Source organism: Cuculus canorus, chromosome 7, assembly GCF_017976375.1.
Source record: "Cuculus canorus isolate bCucCan1 chromosome 7, bCucCan1.pri, whole genome shotgun sequence".
NCBI lineage: Eukaryota > Metazoa > Chordata > Aves > Cuculiformes > Cuculidae > Cuculus > Cuculus canorus.
Genome location: NC_071407.1, coordinates 25,609,910 through 25,628,560, shown reverse-complemented (window position 1 = coordinate 25,628,560; position 18,651 = coordinate 25,609,910). Strand labels below are relative to the sequence as shown.

At 38.6% G+C, this 18,651-nt stretch overlaps 1 protein-coding gene across 2 annotated transcripts in view; it reads right to left on the bottom strand.

Annotated features, from left to right (window-relative positions):
* Positions 1 to 18,651, bottom strand: part of RET (ret proto-oncogene) — an 89,406-nt gene that overhangs the window by 13,325 nt on the left and 57,430 nt on the right. The window contains exons 8-17 of one of the 2 annotated variants that reach the window (XM_054071973.1): positions 18,370 to 18,628; positions 16,780 to 16,905; positions 15,785 to 15,898; positions 13,592 to 13,711; positions 12,216 to 12,472; positions 10,893 to 11,040; positions 7,714 to 7,821; positions 5,946 to 6,160; positions 5,718 to 5,840; positions 2,770 to 2,840 (exon numbers count right to left, since the gene is read on the bottom strand). In XM_054071973.1, coding sequence (XP_053927948.1) covers positions 2,770 to 2,840; positions 5,718 to 5,840; positions 5,946 to 6,160; positions 7,714 to 7,821; positions 10,893 to 11,040; positions 12,216 to 12,472; positions 13,592 to 13,711; positions 15,785 to 15,898; positions 16,780 to 16,905; positions 18,370 to 18,628 — 1,541 coding nt within the window. The remainder of the gene's footprint in view (positions 1 to 2,769; positions 2,841 to 5,717; positions 5,841 to 5,945; positions 6,161 to 7,713; positions 7,822 to 10,892; positions 11,041 to 12,215; positions 12,473 to 13,591; positions 13,712 to 15,784; positions 15,899 to 16,779; positions 16,906 to 18,369; positions 18,629 to 18,651) is intronic. The other variant, XM_054071974.1, reaches the window with a different exon arrangement.

The following is an 18,651-nucleotide window of genomic DNA, read 5'->3' as shown; positions in this document are numbered from 1 at the left end:
TCAGATTTTGAAGAACCAAAAGCCTGAAAGCAATAACACTTCCAAAATGGGTGGAGAAGCTGAAGTGAGTCTCATTCAGTCGTAAGTGCTGCCATTTTTCTCCCTAACGCCATTCACTGAATTAATTTTTAATCATTCTGTACATTCACGAAAGCTAATTAATATTTATAGCATTTTCATATACTTTATTAATATACCTCCTTGTACCGTTTTTGAAGCCAATTATGCTCTGCTATCAGGTTATAATTCTGTCCATGATTAATTCAAATAAACCTCGTAGCATGGCAGGTATTATTTTTAAATCCACCTCTTCTGCCTAATAGAAATTTTACAGAACATGGAGGGAGGGATCAGATTAATAATTTCTTAATTAAAGTTGTTTAGTAAATGGATATATTGGAATAGAACTCTGTAGAATGCTGCAATGCTTTCTAATAAATCTAAAAATGAAATACTACGGGAGGAGAAATGGGAGATGAAAAATCTCCCATTGTGCTCCCATGGTTTATTGCTGAATAAAAACGTCAGGAAAGAAGAATAAGTGAGGAAGAAGGCAGTAGGCTGGCATTCCACTGATGTCATCAGAAGCAGAAAGGAGATATTGTAATTGCTGGCAAGCAGTACTTCTATTAAGCTCGGCTAACTACTGACTATATGTAAAGGCTTTAGAGGGAAGAAGCTGGAAAATAGAGTATCATAAAAAAGAGCATACTGGAATGGTTGTTGAGTATATTAATATATATATAACATAAAATATAATTGCATGACCACAAACAACAAAATATTAATAAAATCCTGTTTTCAGTGATGGAATTATCTAAAATAATAATCAATGCTGCACGAGTACTTTATTTATCAGTTTGCTGCTGTTGGAATGGCATTCATGGAACCTAACACTGCAGAGAATCTGCTTTGCAACTCTGTGTGTGTCTCAGCACTGTTCTGTAGGGACTTGGCTAAATTAGGAGCTCCTATATTACACTCTTAGATTACTTCATGTACAATGACTTGAACAGTGAAGGTGACCTCAGCAGTGAGTCAAAGGTACTGTGACAGAGACTGTTCATGCCACTGCATTGAAGTGGACCTGCAAAGCACAATGCAGTGCTCTGTTAAGAATAATTGATGCATCTGCAGGAAAGATGGAAAATCAGTGTGGCTTCACATGGAGACACTAATCCAGCTCTGGGAAGCAGTAAAGCTACACAACAGCAGTGTGGTGCCCAGGGCTCTGAGCCGGCTTGCTTGACACCAGCTGGGTAATCTCTGTGTGTGTCACATGTACAAGACATGGGATCTTCAGCTTAATAGCAGCCCATCGGGAAAACAAACAGGGAGGAACAGTACTGGATCCAGAAGATCAATCAACAATCAAAGAAGAGGTAGTTACATGACAACACAATCTGTTCTGGAATGAAACCATGGCGACAAATCTCTTTTGCAGAAAATGAAGAAATTAAAAACACGCTAAGAAGTTTTTAAAAGAATTTGAATGATTCTTTGGGAGAAGTCATTGTAGAGAAGCAGGTCAGCACAATGCATAGTCGGAGGAGGATAAAAAGAGACACAGAAAAATCTGCAAGCAGACCCAAGTGAAACCGACATTCTTCTGAGAATTACCCCCATCTTTTTTTCCTTACTCCAAGTGAATTAAAGTAAATGAAAATATTTTTTGAAATTCATTTTTGTAAAGAATTTCAAGGCAAGCAAAATATTTTATATCACTAAAACTGTTCGACCTGCAGAGAGAAGTGTAAAAAGTGAATGTAAATAATTTTAAAAGTCCAAATCAAATGGGTTCCTATTTGCACATACTGCTATTACCAAAGTGAAGTGTCATTGAGATTGGCAAGTTTTACTCTATTTGAGTTTAATGAAAACATTACTTTAGTGAGATCCTCTTTCAAGGGAAACTTGGAAGGTATCAAAATGCTACCTAGGAGAAAACTGGGAATGAGAACTGGTGCTTTTGCAGTTCCTTAGAAGTTATTCTTGTAAATAAATAATACTTAGTTTTACAGTGTCTACCTGGTGCTTAGCAAGGTCACAAGCATCAGTCATATCAGAGAGAAAGAAATGAAAGTATCTGACCCTGAATTAAATGTATACAAAAGCTCTTCTGCCTGGCTCCTGGCTTATCAGATGTGAAAATAGCTTGGATCTGGTTGCTTTGCCACCTAATCATCACAGATGGAGATAGAAGCATATCCATCTTCACTATCTCTGTTTCCTAATCATGCAAATGAACCTGCATTTTGGCACTGGAAACAGACTATTCCCCTCAGGTCTGAGCTGGCTGTCATTAAAATTAATTGGACTTTTGTCATTGATTTCAATAGGAGAGAGGCCAGGCATAAAATTCTTCTCCCTTCCCGCACACCCAGTCCCTCATCTGCCAACAAGTGTTACAGACAAGTCATGACCATGAACTGGGAAGTAAGGTTATGACCAAACCAAATTAGACTTCAGCAAAGACTAATAATTTGTGTCTTTATATTCAAAGGCAACCGTGTCACACAAACAGATCCAACCTTTGTTGATTGCAACACGAATTATGTACCCAAATGCCACTGATAATATTTTCTTCAGATTTAATTCAACAGCAAAGATCTTACACATCGTTGGCAGCTGATGGTGCCACCCAGGCTGTGTTCTTCACGTCTCAATGTAAGAGTAATAGCTTTGGCTGCCATGTACCTTGCTGCGCTTCCTTCCTCACATCCTTAAAAAAGTACATAAACCGTAAAGAATGCAAGAATTTATACTTACACATCACTTTGTGTTGTATAGATGTGATCAAATAGGGACTCTATGGCCATCCATTTAACAGGTATCCGACCCTAGGAGGAAAAATAGCAACAATGCAATTACTGGTCAGAAAATTAAGTTTCCAAGTGGAAAACCTAGGTATTTCTCTTCAAAACTGCAACAGAGACTCTATCCGTAGTCTCATATTTTCCAATGGACTGAATGTAAGAAAAACAATAAGAACAATTGTAAGATTTTTTAAAATCGCATATTCATTTCACTCCACACACTTCAGTAGTTTAATTGTGTACAATAAAGTGTTATGTTTTTTTTCTCCCAGATGGTCCCGGACACCGTAAAGTCAGATTAACTCAACTCCCCTTTTAACAAAGAGCTTCATCCAATGAGTTATACTCTTCAAACACGGATGCCTGTCTTCTCATTGCTTTTAGGAACTGTGCAAATGCAAAAAAATGATAGGGAATGACGATTAAAGAGGAAGAGTTCTCTCACTGATATCAGGGATGATGCATAAACGGAAGCACCTAGACATTAAGACAACTTTGCTTTCAGAACCGTACCTGGACAGTCTTCTTTGGTTACTGGTTACTAAACTGAATCTACAAGTTGCTACTTTCCACTAGCAGAAATTCACAGATCAAATCTGAGAGATCTTCCCCAGAGACTCATGAAAATGTAGCTTTTCACAATTTCCAAGATGTTTCATAACCTTCACAGCATCACTAGCACTCATATGCCTTATTTCTTTTTCTCATAAAATTCATATATATATTTATATACACATATGCATATATGCAACAGCTGTTTCAGTAGGATTTCAAACTTATCGCCCTTCCTTCCTTTTCAATTTTGTCTTTTCCTTATTTCCCTATGCAAGCAGGCAGATGCTTATCAGGCTCTGAATAATGCTATGGCGATGAGCGTCTCAGAAGTAAAGAGAAAATACCCATTCAGTACATCAACAACCTGCCAAGTAAAATGAAACTGCTTTTATATAAGTGCATCATTCTTAAAATACAGAACAGCTGGTAGAGATCAATGCAAAATATATAACTTGAAGGACAGCTAAATGAACGTGGCAAAGCCCTTTCGCACGTGATCATGTCTTCCAAAAGGTTTTTTTCCTTTGCAACGTATTTTGACTTACAAAACGTAAGCACAAATTGGCCTGAAAAAGCAGGGAAAGCTAAACTGAAAATTCACAGCATTCACAGAAATCTTGTCATAAAATCCTACAATTTTCACACACAAAAAGTCTGTTGGCAACTCTTTTGTATTAAGTTATGAGGGAACTGAACCAACATTATTAATCCAAGAAAGAGTCAGTAGAAAGTAATGTCAGTGAACCTCACAGGCTGGACTGGGACTGACTTGTAGAAGTTCTGCTGACGCCACTGACAGGTAGGTGCAAAGAAGCATTTGGACTGGGCTTGCTGTATTTGGCAATATTCTTACACAAGAATGAGTAAACGACAAGCCTTAACTAATCTTCTTAGTCTCAAAGTTATTACACAGAAGTGTTTCTTTTCAGGGAAGTGGCAGTGTGACTCAACAACTCATCTTTTATCTACTTTCCTCTGCACAATCCTACAGGTGAAATTTCACTGTACGCTGAATCCTGCCACGAGCACTGCAAACAGACTGAACTGCATCCAGGCACCCAACAACAGTTTAGTGGTGCAGGCAAAACAGAATCGCTTTTAATAACCTCTGGCAGGTAGCATTAGTTCCTAATCTATCCTGACCTGTGATGGACCATTTCAATTAAGATTTAGTATCTTTCAGGCATTTGGAAGTATCTAGGAGACCTTTGATTAAAGTCTTCTGCATAGATGTAATAATTCCTGAAATTAGGATTTTTATAGAAATTGACTGCATTCTTTTTCAACTCCTTGGGATTTTTTGTTTATATTTTACATTATGAATAGGAAAAGAAGCAGAACAAAATGTGTTTTCAAGCAATGTGATGAGAAGCTGGATCAATGAGGGGGCTCAGCTCATCTGAAAATACGCTGCCCTCTACCTGTCAAAAGGGTAATGGTTAAAAGCTCCTGCAATGAAAAAGGTATCATTCTTCTGTATTTACATTAACAAAATACATGCTATTTTTAAGCATCATGTGTGAACTCTCTAGCCTTAAGAAAAAGAAATAATTTATTACGTGCTATTCAGCACATTGTTTTTTAAAAACCAGCAGATCTCGTCCCGCTCTTTCATACTGCGTTGCAGTTTTCCACAGGACCACAGAACGGCTGATGCGGGACCTCACCTCTCTGCTCAGAGAAACACCAGCCACAGCAGGGCTCCTGAGACCATTTCCAGCTAGGTTTTGAATATCTCCAGGGACAGAGATTCTCTGGGCAGCCTGTTTCAGTGTTTGATCACTGTTAGGGTTAAAAAAAGTGTTTTCTTTTCTTTAAATGTAATTTCTTGTATTTAAAATCGCGCCCATTGACTCTTGTCCTGTCACTGCATCACACTGAGAAAAGCCTGGCTCTGTTGGCTTTAATCCATCATGTCAGGTATTTATACAGCTCAATAAAAACACTGATCCTTCTTTTCTCCAGGTTAAACCAACTCAGCTCTATCAGCCAGCCCTCGTGTGTCTGATGCTCCAAGGCCTTAATCATCACATTGACCCTTCTTTTACTCTATTAACTATTACATGTTAGAAATAAATTGGTTTTGTTGATGCGTCAACAAAAAGAGGTGGAGGAGGAAATGATGACTTAAGTATGATCTATTTTTTACACATATATAAGAAACTGTCCACTGATGAAGCTCATAATTTTGCTTCATCTTAGTTTTTATTTCTTTAAAATAGAGAATTATTCTAAGTTAATAGAAAATAGTTATTAATGTCTTCTTTTGTGCTCAAATCTTACAACATAAACTAATGCTCTTGATTTGGCAATAATTTCCATGACTGTTTTTAATGTGCACTGTACCTTGCTCCTCTTGACATATGAATCTTCTTCATATACATCACGGGAGAGGCCAAAATCAGAAATCTTCATTTTGCGTCCTTCTGCCACCAATACATTTCTGGCTGCCAAGTCACGATGGACGAGCTTTTGGAAAAAACCAACAACAGTGTTTACGCTTCTTATGGAGGAACCAGCTGACACGTCCATCTATCATATGGAGATGCTCAGATCACTATCACACTGCCCTACCTTCATTTCCGCAAGGTACTGCATTCCTCGTGATATCTGCCATGCAAATGATATCAGATCTCCCATGGTCAAGGCTCTCTCATCAGGGTTATCCAAATAACTTGAATTTCTGTTCCCTTCACTACCCACGTAGCTTGGTCCTACTTTTCGACTCTCTCTGAGGAAACTGCGCAAGGAGCCGTATTTAGCGTATTCCACAATTAAGTACAGCGGGCCTGAAATAAACAAACACACTGATAAGTAAATGATTAATAGAGAAGCATTTTAATTCTTTTTTTAAAAGTCTCTTCTAATCACATTGTTTTGAGCAGTCAGAGCCTCCAGAAACCTCTGGCATTTAGGTAAAATGGACTGAATCAGCCATGGCATCACAGAATATTTTTAGCTTACATCTTCTATGCAAAGAGAGTGAGTTTCAGCCTGAACCAAAGCAGAACTCAGGCTGTTGCCTATATTCCCTCATCTAGATAATTTCAGACTAAAAAAGAGATAACCCTCTTACAAATCAGATCTGTGAAACAGCCTAACTTAGAGAAACTATATCATCAAAATACTTTTCTAGAGTGTGTGATATTGAGCTCACAAATCATCTGCTCATTCCACTGTTGTATTTAAGGTGCCTTTTCAGAGCACTTAGAAACACTGACATTTCAAGCCATTAGTTTCTCCTCTCCATCATCCACATGAATAATATCCACTCAGTGCTTTAACGTTAAATATGTTTGTCTGCTCTATCAAAGCCCTCCTACACCATACGCTAATGAATTAGCTTGATACTTATTAAAACCCTGTGACTCAGAAGCAATTCACTTCCTTTGGGATGAAAAAACACATTGTACCAAAAAGGAGAAAAAAAAAAAAAAGTATCCCGCCCTGCTGGTTCATTACCTTACTAAGACTCAAAGATGACTCAGTCCTGAGTGATATTCTCTGTCTACAACTAAAAGTGCCACTTGCAGCAGAAGTGGCTGGGCTGCCCAAGGTTACAACGTGCATACTGTGATTTTAGGCTGCATAATTACAGATGTAAAAGGAAGAGGATGTTGCCATGAAGCTTCGTTTAACACAAACAGAAATTATTCAGATCTATTCCTATGCACAACAATGAAAATATGCTTCACTGGCAGTTTGTAATACGCGTCTGAAAGTTTTCCCCATTGAAATGTACCTCTCAATGACCGTGGTTTTAGCAACTATTTCACAAGAGGGAGACAACAGTTTTGTGACAAAGGAGGAGAACCGAGTATCAGTCTAAATATCCAGCTATATCTTAACAAAAGGATCTGTAGTTGTCTTTTCTGTTGTTGTTGGTTTGTTTTTTCTTGGAGGTGGTGAGGGGGGAGGCTCTCTCTCCATGGTTCAGGCTTCAAAGCATTGTTTTAGCATGCATAATAACAGGAATGAAAACTCCATTAAACTTCAAATATAAACCGTAATTGAAAACACTGAGAATCAGTATAATGTAAAATTATATATTGACTGAAAGAGAATTGATTAAATTTAAAATGGCTTCAGAATCAAAAAGTGTACTGAAGAAAACCACAGGAAGAATGCTTAGTTACACAGAATCAGCATTTGCCCTTCCCTTCAAACACTGCTTTTCTTTTATGTCCCTCTATTTTTCAGCCAGCAGCAAATTTAAAAGGTGTTCAGCAATTAATAAGCAGTGATCCAAACCCATCAACAAACTGCTCTCTATTTCCTAGTACGACTTTTTCATCTTAATTTTTACTTCTAATTACTTCTAATATTAGCTTCTAATATTTACCATCTTGACTGCAGGCTCCGTAAAGTTTGATGACGTGAGGATGGTTCACCTGTTTCAAAAGGTTGAACTCTGAAAGCAGATCTCGCAGCTCACTCTGGGAAGCATTTTCTGCAGAAAGTGTCCAAACACACAGTTGTGGTTAAGAAAGCATTGATCAAGAGTTCTCTATGAACTGTACGAAGTATGAAAACAATCATTTCTCCTTGAATTAATCAAGAGGCTGTGAAACGCCATACTTGCCCACAGGAGAGAATTTCCCCATCTCCACTGTACTGCAGTCATTCATATCAGAACCAAGTAAACAGGACGGCTCCTGTCCTGGCTAATCCCTGCTGTCTCTGCTGTCCTAACCGGCCCTAATCATCACCCTACCCTAAAACAAATGACTATAGAAAGAGCAGGTCAGCCAAGAATCAGGACCAGAGTCCATAACGTCTTGAGCCATGAAATTATTACAGATCTTTTCTAGCATTCTAAAGCAACTTTTGAGGGTGAATCAGTGCAATCAAAGCTCCAGAAGCATACAAAAGCCAATATTTTATGTTGATCAAATAAAAAAGACTCGTTCAGCCAACTGCCATAATATAGCCCTCCTCCTCCTAAATAGATTTACTGATGGAATACAACCTCACTAATCTACTGCCTTACACTTGTGGCACACATCCAGATTTAGAGTTCAGAAGCTACACATATAGTTCAGGCTGATTTTACTGCTGATGGCAGTGGGAATCGCGTGACCCTATGTAGCCTCTCTCTCTTTTTTAGCCTTTCAAGCATTTTGTTTTGTTTTTTTTTTCACAATTCTTGTGACCGACAAACTTCCTCTTTGAACCCACTGGGGCTTGAAGGAGATCTCTAGTCATAAAGACACCATAGGTCAGAGAACCCAGTTTTTCTGCCTCATCCTTAATCTCTTTGACACGCAGAACCTCCCTGGATAGTTTCTACAGAGTGTTATTACTGGTCTCTTGACAAGTATGCGGTCAGCTTTACTTAAGGCTAATAAAAACGAGCTCAGCTTCTGATCTTTGGTAATGTACTGTATGTTTTTCCATAAAGGCTGTAGGCACCAAAGAATTTATTTACAGATCCATTTAAAATATGTGCTAATCGTTTGCCCTGGTCATGCTAATTTTTGATTCTGTTCTACTATGTGTTTCTATTTGCCATGTATTATCCTATCGTCTGAACCTCCACTCAGACTTCAGGGCAAGAGTGCACTCCACCCATGGAGTGCAGGATTGGTTTGTTTCTCACTAGTGATAGGGACGACAAAAAAAAAATATGCACTTATGTAAGAAAAAAAATTAACAATATCAACTTAATGCCTGTGAGAAAGTCCTATTTTTCTAGCTCTGGGACTGTGCAGCATGTACAAGAACAGACTGAAATTCCCCATGTACCATGACTGTTTGTCTGCTGGAAAAACTGACTTTGATAGTGCAAAAATGGAGACAATTAGTTCTGAAGCTTTATTTCTCTTGTTTTGATGAACTGCGAATGATGTTTATTTACTTACTGGTTGGTGTTCCCCCCCCTTTAATTTTATTGAAATGAGGTTATTTGTATCACTCAGAAGGTCAGATTTAATTCATATAAGAAAAGTGGTAATAATGGACTTAAAAAATTAGCCCTCTGTTCCTTTAAGCCTCCACCCGCAACTTCAAGACTATTTTTGCTCAGCTAATTACTTATTGCTCTTTGTTGCCTCCCCAGTGCATAATGCCAAGTTGCCAAAGTAGGGAGAGCTCTACCCTGGCCTGCTCTTAACCGCAGAATGTGCTCATCTACACAACTCAGGCAAGAGACAACGTCTATGCAATCAGCAGGAGGCTTTCTCCATTAACATGCTGGTACACACACCATTCCTTTTTAAAGATCAGACGCTGCAGAGTCCCTATTTGGACAAACTACCCCCTTTGCATCTGTTACAGGGAAAGAATGAGTGATGTTGGTCTGATCTAAAACAACAGTCCTTTACAGTTCCTTACAGCATTAGAAAGACTAATGCAATGTTTCTTACACCTGAGTTGCATGTTAACAGTAAAGTTAAAGCAGTTACAACAGATAAATATGTGCAGAATGAAAAATGTTCTCCAAAGACAAGTTGGAAGATGGAATTTCAGGTGACTTTCAACAATATAATTTACACTACAAAGCCAGAAGTTTACTCTAAATGTAAGACCAAATTATTAAAATAAGGTGCTGAAAATAAAAGGTTACTCCTTTACATTATCAATTCTGTCAGTTCTTTCCTTCATAATAACAGCTAGGGAAAGCCGAGTGTTAAATCATCTGCAAGTAAAAGCAATGGTTTTACCATTACGTCTTGAAACCTTAACTCAGTTGTATACTATTCATGAAAATGTGCTAGAAAGACAGTGACAGTAGGTGCACAAATAAACCTGAATTGACATGTTTACCAAGACTGTTCTATTGATAACGATATACAGGTTGTTACTTGAGTGGTACAAGTAATGGTTAACTATTCTTCACTTCGGAAAAAAATCAGTTCTACATTTTCTCCATATGACCTGTTCCCCACTGAACCTCTCGCAACACAGACATGCACTTCATAAAGCATTTATTTCTTTGGTAAGATGATAAGATATTTAACATCTTTGCTCTCAAGCAGCAGATAATGTGTTGGGTTTTTCTCTTTTAAAAAACAACCTTGGATATAACAGAAATGGTAATAAGGAGGATAACATTTTCCTCTAATTAAATGTTTCTAGTTACAAGCAGCAGCGGATGGTTGAGGTAATTGAAAAGCAGATCAGAAAGTATAAAAGGTAACTTAATAGGTCTATTTTAACATGTTTTAGCTAAAAAGCTTTGTCAAAGAAAACTGGTAGAAGGGGAAAAAATCAGAAAGCTTTAACAAGCCCTTGCAATATTTCCAAAGCCAACCAAAATTAAATAAATTTGCTATGTTAAGTCAGAGGCTCCTTGCACATCATGAATTAGAATTGGTGGAAATTACTTATTTGGATCAATGTGATCCTAGCTCCTAAAGTAAGAGATCTATCAGAATATAACAGAATGCTGTGAAAAATGGAGGCTGTAACAGTGGTTCGTTTTAGGCGATCTTTTACTTTCACAGTAGCCCCTCTTAAAATCCACTCAGAGGTTACAAAAGTATAGTTCTCATATAATTTCTGACCCAGATGTTAATGTACCTTTTAGCATTTTCACTGCCACAGTGGTATAGCCAGCTCTTCCCTTGAGTCGGAACGCTGTTGCCTTGACGACCTTGCCAAATTCTCCTTCTCCAAGAGTCTTGCCCAGAACCAAATTCTTCCGAGGGAATTCCCACTTGGGATCTTCCTGCAGGAGGAAAGAGGAGCCCTGTGAGACAAAGCAGTGGCTAGCACACCTGAAGCATTAACGTTCAATAGGAGACCATTCTTCAAGGACAGGTACGCTTTGCTGTACAGTATTTGGTTGTTCTTTTCATCAGTGTATTCCTATAAAAGCTTCTGAATCTCTAGGTATTTTGGAAGTGTTTTTCCATTACCTTGAAATCATCTACTTCAAAACAGACTGTACATGTAATCTGGGAAACTGGATACAAATAAAACAAGAAATGATACAGGATAAATGCTTGCTTTCAGAATAAGTATGAATAGGTGACCTTGGACTTCACAGAGAAGTAAATTTGTTTTACTCACAGAATAAGACTTTTCCTTAAAAGTTTATCAGACAAAACAATCCTCTTCTCATAAAATTAGCATTATTAAGCCTTACAGTTGCAAAATGATGACAGATGTACAAACCAGAGAAGAAATTAAAGCAAAAGGAGCACAAGGTCTGCAAAGACCTCAGTATCTAACATCCAAATGGATTTGATGTTGCCCCATAGGTCATATAAAGTGGCAGTGTTTCTCTACTGTGTTGGTCCATGAAAACGCACCAGCTGGCAAGCATCCTGGATAGGTTGTGATTTAACACATTAAAAACTAGATGAAACGTATGAGAGTGTGACCTGGCAAAAATTCTTCATATGTGGGCAAAACCCTCACTCCAACTAACACCTACACTCTGTTTTAAGTTTACCTTTGTTGTGACACTAAGGTTCATCACAGAGACTGTAAACCTACTGACTATTAGTATTTAATTGGACAACGTAAAAACCATACTACTGTCAAATCACAGAATGGTTTGGGCTGGAAGGGACCTTAAAGACCATCCATTTCCAATGCCCTGCCATGGGCAGGGACACCTCCCACTGGATCAGGGTGCTCCAAAGCCCCATCCAGGCTGGTCTTGAACACCTCCAGGGATGGGGCAGCCACGACTGCTCTGGGCAACCTGGGCCAGGGCCTCACCATCTCACAGTGAACATTTTCTTCCTAATACCTCATCTAAATCTCCCCTTTCAAGCTTAAAACCATTTCTGTGAATAGATTGCATTTCTGTAATATTTTCTGCATACATAAACAGCGTTCTTTAGAAACAAGAAAGACACGGAAAAAGAGCCTACAAAATGACATCAGACTTACTGGTATTTTAAAGGTGTCCACAGACACTTGGTTCTCCATGGAATCTAAAGAAGGCCGGCGGATGTTAGTGGAAGAATAACTGATAGGGTAGGACTGGGCTGGGCGCCGGAACGTCATTTCTGCGGATGCAATAGGTGGCTTTGGAGAATTCTTGTGGTAACGATGAATGAAATAGGAAGATATCAGGATGGAGATGATGAAGGACAGGAGCACTGCCCCTGCTACCACAGTCTTGCACACCTCATCACACAGTTGCTCTGTGGACCAAGAAGAACTTCTTAGAACTTTGCTTGTTGTCTCCTACAGTTCTGATTTGGCATTGCACATGACATATGCAAGGTAACAGAAACAGAACTCAAAAATCATCTGAAAACATAGAGGAAAATCTGAGACCCAATTCTTAATGAAATTTGAGAATTTGCAAATATGTCCACTGCACCTTCCAATACTTTTCTTATTTTGGACACCAGCAGGTAATTGTTTCCCTGACTCCCTGCAATGCCTGGTAGCTCGAGCCCATATTCCTTATCTTATCATAGGCTACTTCTGATGCTCTTCTTTAAGACCCAGCCTACCATATATTGATCTTCTGCTACCAGTTATATCTCCGGAGATATAGGACAGGAGTTTGTTTGTGGACAACAGAATATTCCTCTTCAACAGTTTAGATTACAAGGAGGCTTAGAATATTCCTGCTTAACAAAATAAATATTTCTAAACTAAGTGGAGTGAACACAGTATCTTTCTAGAATTAAGAAACACAGAGAAGCTTTATGCTGCTTCTTTTTCTTCTTACATCTACAGAAAATTTAAACTGAGATACATTCCAAACAATTCAGTTTTAAAGGTGCAAAGCATTATGTGTTATATTTATTATTAGCAATAATAAAAACATTTTCTGTAAAGAAAAAGAAACTGTATTTAAACCCCATCAACTTTTTTCAAACACCTGTGCAGAGCTTTTCTGTTTAAACAAAGATCAATTTCCAGAAATTATTAGGAGGCTAGAATTAGTTGAAAGTAATATAAGTTATTATTCTAATTCTCCTAGCTGTCTTTGTAAATATCTGGTGAGCCTCACTGAAGTGCAAGTTCTGCTAGAAATCAATGGACTACCAACCTGTCTGTCATGTAATAATGGATTAAAAAAAAAAAAAATCCTTAGTCAAGGACAGAAATAACCCCTTCTGGAGATTTTCAGGCTCCACCGTAGAAGTCAAGGTACCAGTTCTTAATTAATTTTATATTAGCAGTTTTTGAACAATGATACTGCTTATTAACATGCTCACAAGTTTAGATCTTTGCATATATACAGATGGCAGATGCCAACAGAGGAAAAGATTAATTTGAGAACAGCAGATTAAATTTAGACTCACCCTTGATATCATCTTTCTCACAATAACAATTCTGTCTTGGGAAGCAGTAACAAATCCCATGTCCTGACTTAATTCCAAGATTTCCAGTGCCTTTCCCATGACCACCAATGATGTTTCCACCTAATCAAACACAGACACAAGCTGTTTCCATCGCCCTGTGATGGGAAAGAACATTCTCTGCCTCAAGATTATTTGAAAAAAGGAAAAACTGTGGCCATATATCAGACCACGCAGAAACTCCAGAAATTTGGGAAGTAAAAACAGTGGTAGTTAGACAAAACCAAAAAGAAATGTCGAACTACCACTGAAAAAAAGACATGCAATCAAGGCAGAAGCCTGAGCATGAGATCTTTTTTTGATTACTGGAAAGCCAAAGTTCAGAGGAGTCTACAAAGATCAGCCATTTACATCAGCCATTTACAAGTGTTTAGCCAGAATCACATGCTGCAATGAGCCCTGAAGCAGTCACTTACTACAAGAAAATCTCTTGCTTAGAATGCAACTAGGTTGCCTCTGTTTGATAGTTGTTTCAGCTGAGTACCCTTGAATGTAATATTCATAGTGTTAGTGTGAGGAAGCAATTCTAGGATTCAACTATATTGCCATCATAACGATGGATGAATTATAACAATAAGTATTTTAGCAACTGTCTGTACTTAAAGAATATCCTTGATCTTAACGCATCTGAGGCTTTGTATTGATTGCTTCCACTCCCAATGAAATGTCCCCTGCCAGTAAAAGCTGAGATAATGGTATTCCGGCACCCCTGAGCCCCCCAAACCAACTCATTTCTTTGCTTGTAAGTCTACTGCTTTTGGGCACCAGCCCAGTTCTGAATTGTCTCAAATTACATATAAAATTATCCAACTCAAGGCATTAAAAAGGCATATATAACATTTTGAAAGCTTGTCTTAGTTGCCTGCTACTTTATCTAATAAGACAGTATTTCTTTCAGGCTTCTGTTGAGCAAAACATCTGATGCTGCATATGTTGCACACTAAATGTTATAGCGTTACAGCCTCTGGCACAAATATCTTCACTTTTAGAATGACAACTGATTGTGATCGTTACCAATAAAGAAGGCTTTTCAGGTGATTAGAGAAGTTACTTGCATTCACTTCAAGCATTTCTACCACTTTAAGGATTGGTTTTATGCACTGTAATGAAATAATTATGATAAGTGTAATTTACAATACATAATCCCAACAGTGCATATAAGCAATACCAAGGAGCCTCTTTATTCATTCATTTTATGGCAGAAGCATAGAATCATAGAATAGTTAGGGTTGGAAGGGACCTTAAAGATCATCTAGTTCCAATCCCCCCTGCCATGGGGGGTTGAAGAAGAGAAGCCCTAGCCTGTAAGAAAATTCTAGTTCCTCTAAGGGTCCATTTTTAAATGTAAACCTGGAGTAAAAATGTTAGAGTCAGAAGAATTATTTACAAGGTACATCTACGTTTTTATTCCTGAATTAGATACTGATAGATTAAAAGTTCCACTTAGAAATTCTGATCTCATGGAAGATTGAAGCTGACAAAACACAATACACTGTTTTTCTTACTTTTATATCTTCAGAGTGATTTGTGAACTTGCAGTACGAACAGGTATATGAGTGGAATACGGAAAGATGTGTTCAAGAAAAAATGTGCATTTTAATCCTTCCTTTGTAAATGCTTGTATGAATCTCTGCTTGTATTTTCAAATAGATAAGGCATTGGATCACTTTGATGGTCGCCTGTCAAACAAGGCCAGGGGCATTTCCTCAAATGATCCTCTGTAAGTATGTTTATTTTAAACTGAAATTTGTTTCTTCGTACTTATTTAAACTGGAGTTCTAATAGGCGTGGTTTCTATCACATTCTGCTAAAGTCTGGAAACCGAGCATTAAATTGCCTGAAACCTCCTCTTGTTTCAGGAAATACCTCCACTGAAAACCACTACCTGTGAATAACAGGGGGAGCAGAATGAGAACTACTGAGAAAACCTTATCTTCCCATCACCATGGGGTGTTGGTTGACTGGCTTAAAAAAGAACAAGATTAGTCCCCATAAACTTAACTCTGTTGTACATATCAAATGCAGGTATGACAACACAGAGAGGTTAAATATGTTCAGCTTGTAAAGGTGTCAGAGTCAAGAACTTGAAAGCAATCAGCAGTGACACAGAAAAGCCCATCTAAAACATTTCCGTACTTGTGCAGTCCTGGGGGCACACAGCTGGATCTCTGCTCTCAACCGCGTCACAGGTGCCATCCGGACAAGTCTTGATACTTGGGGTGCATGTGGAATAGTTTGTGGTGATCCCTGCTAACACAGGAAGAGACAGCTGTACAAATACCATGAGGCCTTGAAGGAAAGCTGACTGCATTTTCCCAGGGCACACTGGCACACCGAAGCACAGGTTAGTTTTCTTTTTAAAATAAACATCTATGAATATAAATACCATTTGCTAAAGTAACAGGCAAGATAACAGCTAAAAGCAACTGCAAGATTGTTTTTCACTATGTTTCTTGCTTTTGACAGCTCTTTGGGCATGTTACTTGCACTGCGTATTACTTCGAAAAGAGCTAGTTGACCATTTTGAGACTGAAGAATGACTTTAAAATTAAGAATGTCTCTACAGAGTTTCACACATACTTGAATATGAAGGTTAGAAGTAGTCAAAGAGAATTTGTGATACTCAGGCAAACTGAAGGGATAAAGCATCAGCAAAAAAGTATTGTTCTGGAAGAGTCAAGAGTACTGTCACCCATCAGATCTGCGCTACAGACCACAGAAAACTGAAACAACAGAGACACATCTTCTATGCTCATTGTCTGCTGGGCCACATCTGGCTTAGAGGCTCATCGGTAAATTCCAAACTCAATTCATGGTTGCAGAGATTATCTTGCAAGCAGTAAGTCACCCAATCCAGTTACACTGCCACAAACCCAGCTTACTACTTGGTGTTTTAAATATCACATTTAATACCACCAAGGACAAGATCAAGAATGACCATTCCAACTTAACCCCATTTTCCTTCCTAATGCATGTTTTATTTGGGTATTATGATTAATTTCCTTAGCCCCAGTTTCTGTGTAGTTTACTATACCACGTTGTCCAGCCAGAATAAATCAGTTTATGTCTACAAAAGCCAAATGCACAATTAAGACTAAACAGAAGCTTGATGTCACACAACAGAACCGTACCTTTTCCGCTGCCCTGTCTCCACTGGCATCTTCCTGTTAGCACTCCCAGGCCACCACACTCTTCACATTCAGCATAATGCTTACTCACAGCACAGGAGTCAGGGCAGTCCTCTGGTTTCTTTAAAACTGTTGGGAAGAGTATTTGCTGTCAATTCAGGACAGACAATTCAGATCAGAAGTAAAACTCCAGTCTTAGGGGTAGACAGGAAGGGAAAAATGATGTAGCAAGGAAAGACTGAATGTTTACCCAACTATCAGTTAACTTAGGTAACCAAGTCCAGGTGATTCTCTTGTGTGAAGTAAAAAACAAACTCGATGCCCAGAACTGTAAAACTGTTCTAACATACTGATAAAGAGAAAAATGGGGACCATAAGTACTTAAAGCTTCATATAGAGCTTTTAGTTAAGGGAAAACACTTTGTACCTGGGTTAATGCAACAGCTTGAAATGTGTGATTTCAGGCAGCACAAGGCTCTCGCAAAAAGAAAAGTTCACTGTAAAGCTTTGTTTCTTCTTCCTCAACATGTTTGCTCTTGGCATATGAGCTATGATACAATACAAAGAAACCGAGAAATTGTCAGGTAGAATTGTAAGGTTCTACCCCAAGTGCGATACAGATTGGAGATAAACAATTCAGTTTCCAGTGTCATCCTCCTTTGCTGTGGCTGCTGTAGGATATTTCTAACATTCTGCCCTTATGAACTTTTCAGTCAAATGAAATCAGTGCATTGCTACAGGAATATTAAAGCAAAATTATTTTTAAAATAAGTAAAAATTGGAGAGAGAAGCGGAGAGAAAGGTGATTGAATAAACATACTTAGGCTAGAGATTCGTGGTTTCATATATAATACACCCTTTTTTTCCACGGGAATACATGAAATACAAAATAAAGATCATACAAAAAATATCCTAATGCAAACACCATCACAAGCATTATGAATTGCACATAATACACCACTTTCGCTGCATTAGTTCTTCAAACAAATATCTGCTACAGGCAGGTCTGGATCAAAACTCAAAAGACAAACTTTGCGATCTACATCTTGCAGCTTGGGATCATTTTGGTTGTTAATGCCATCAGTTTATAGATCACCCTATTAGTGCATCATCTAATACCAGTAACACTTCATAGATCACAGAATGTCCTGAGCTGAAAAGGACCCATAAGGATCATCGGTCCAACTCCTGTCCCTGCATAGGATAACACTAATATTCATACCATGGGTCTGAGGACATTGGGCAAATGCTTCTACAATATTGTCAGGCTTGCTGCCATGACTGCTTCCCTGCGGAGCTGTTCAAGTGCCCCGCAACCCTCTATGTGAAAAGCCTCTTCCTAATATCCAAGCTAAATCTCCCCTGGGACATCTTCCTGCCATCCCCTCCGCTACTATCATTGGTTGCCAGAGAGCTCAGCGCCTGCTCCTCCTCCCCTTGTGAGGAAGCTGTAGACCACAATGAGGTCTCCCCTCAGTCTCCTCTTCTTTACACAGAACAGACCAAGTGACTTCAGCCACTCCTCATACAGGTTCACACGCAAACCCCTCCTCTGGAAATAAATAAGTAGTTCTAAGTGACTAAGGTACTTACGACTTCCTTCCAATATGATAGTGAGGAGGGTTTTGGTATGTTTCCTGCTCTGCTTGTCTGTAGCTTGAACAGTGTATTGTATTTCCTTGCACTCAGGTCTGCGTAGCACAGAGGAATCATTCACATAAAGGCTTCCATATTTATCTTCTCGGCCTTGAAGTATGCCGACAGCGTAGCAGCTTACATTGGGGGACAGTAATTTGTAGGTGATGTTCACACCACGGAACTTCATACAGTTTTCAATGCAGATTGTTCCTATCTAGGCTCAAACACCAACAAAGA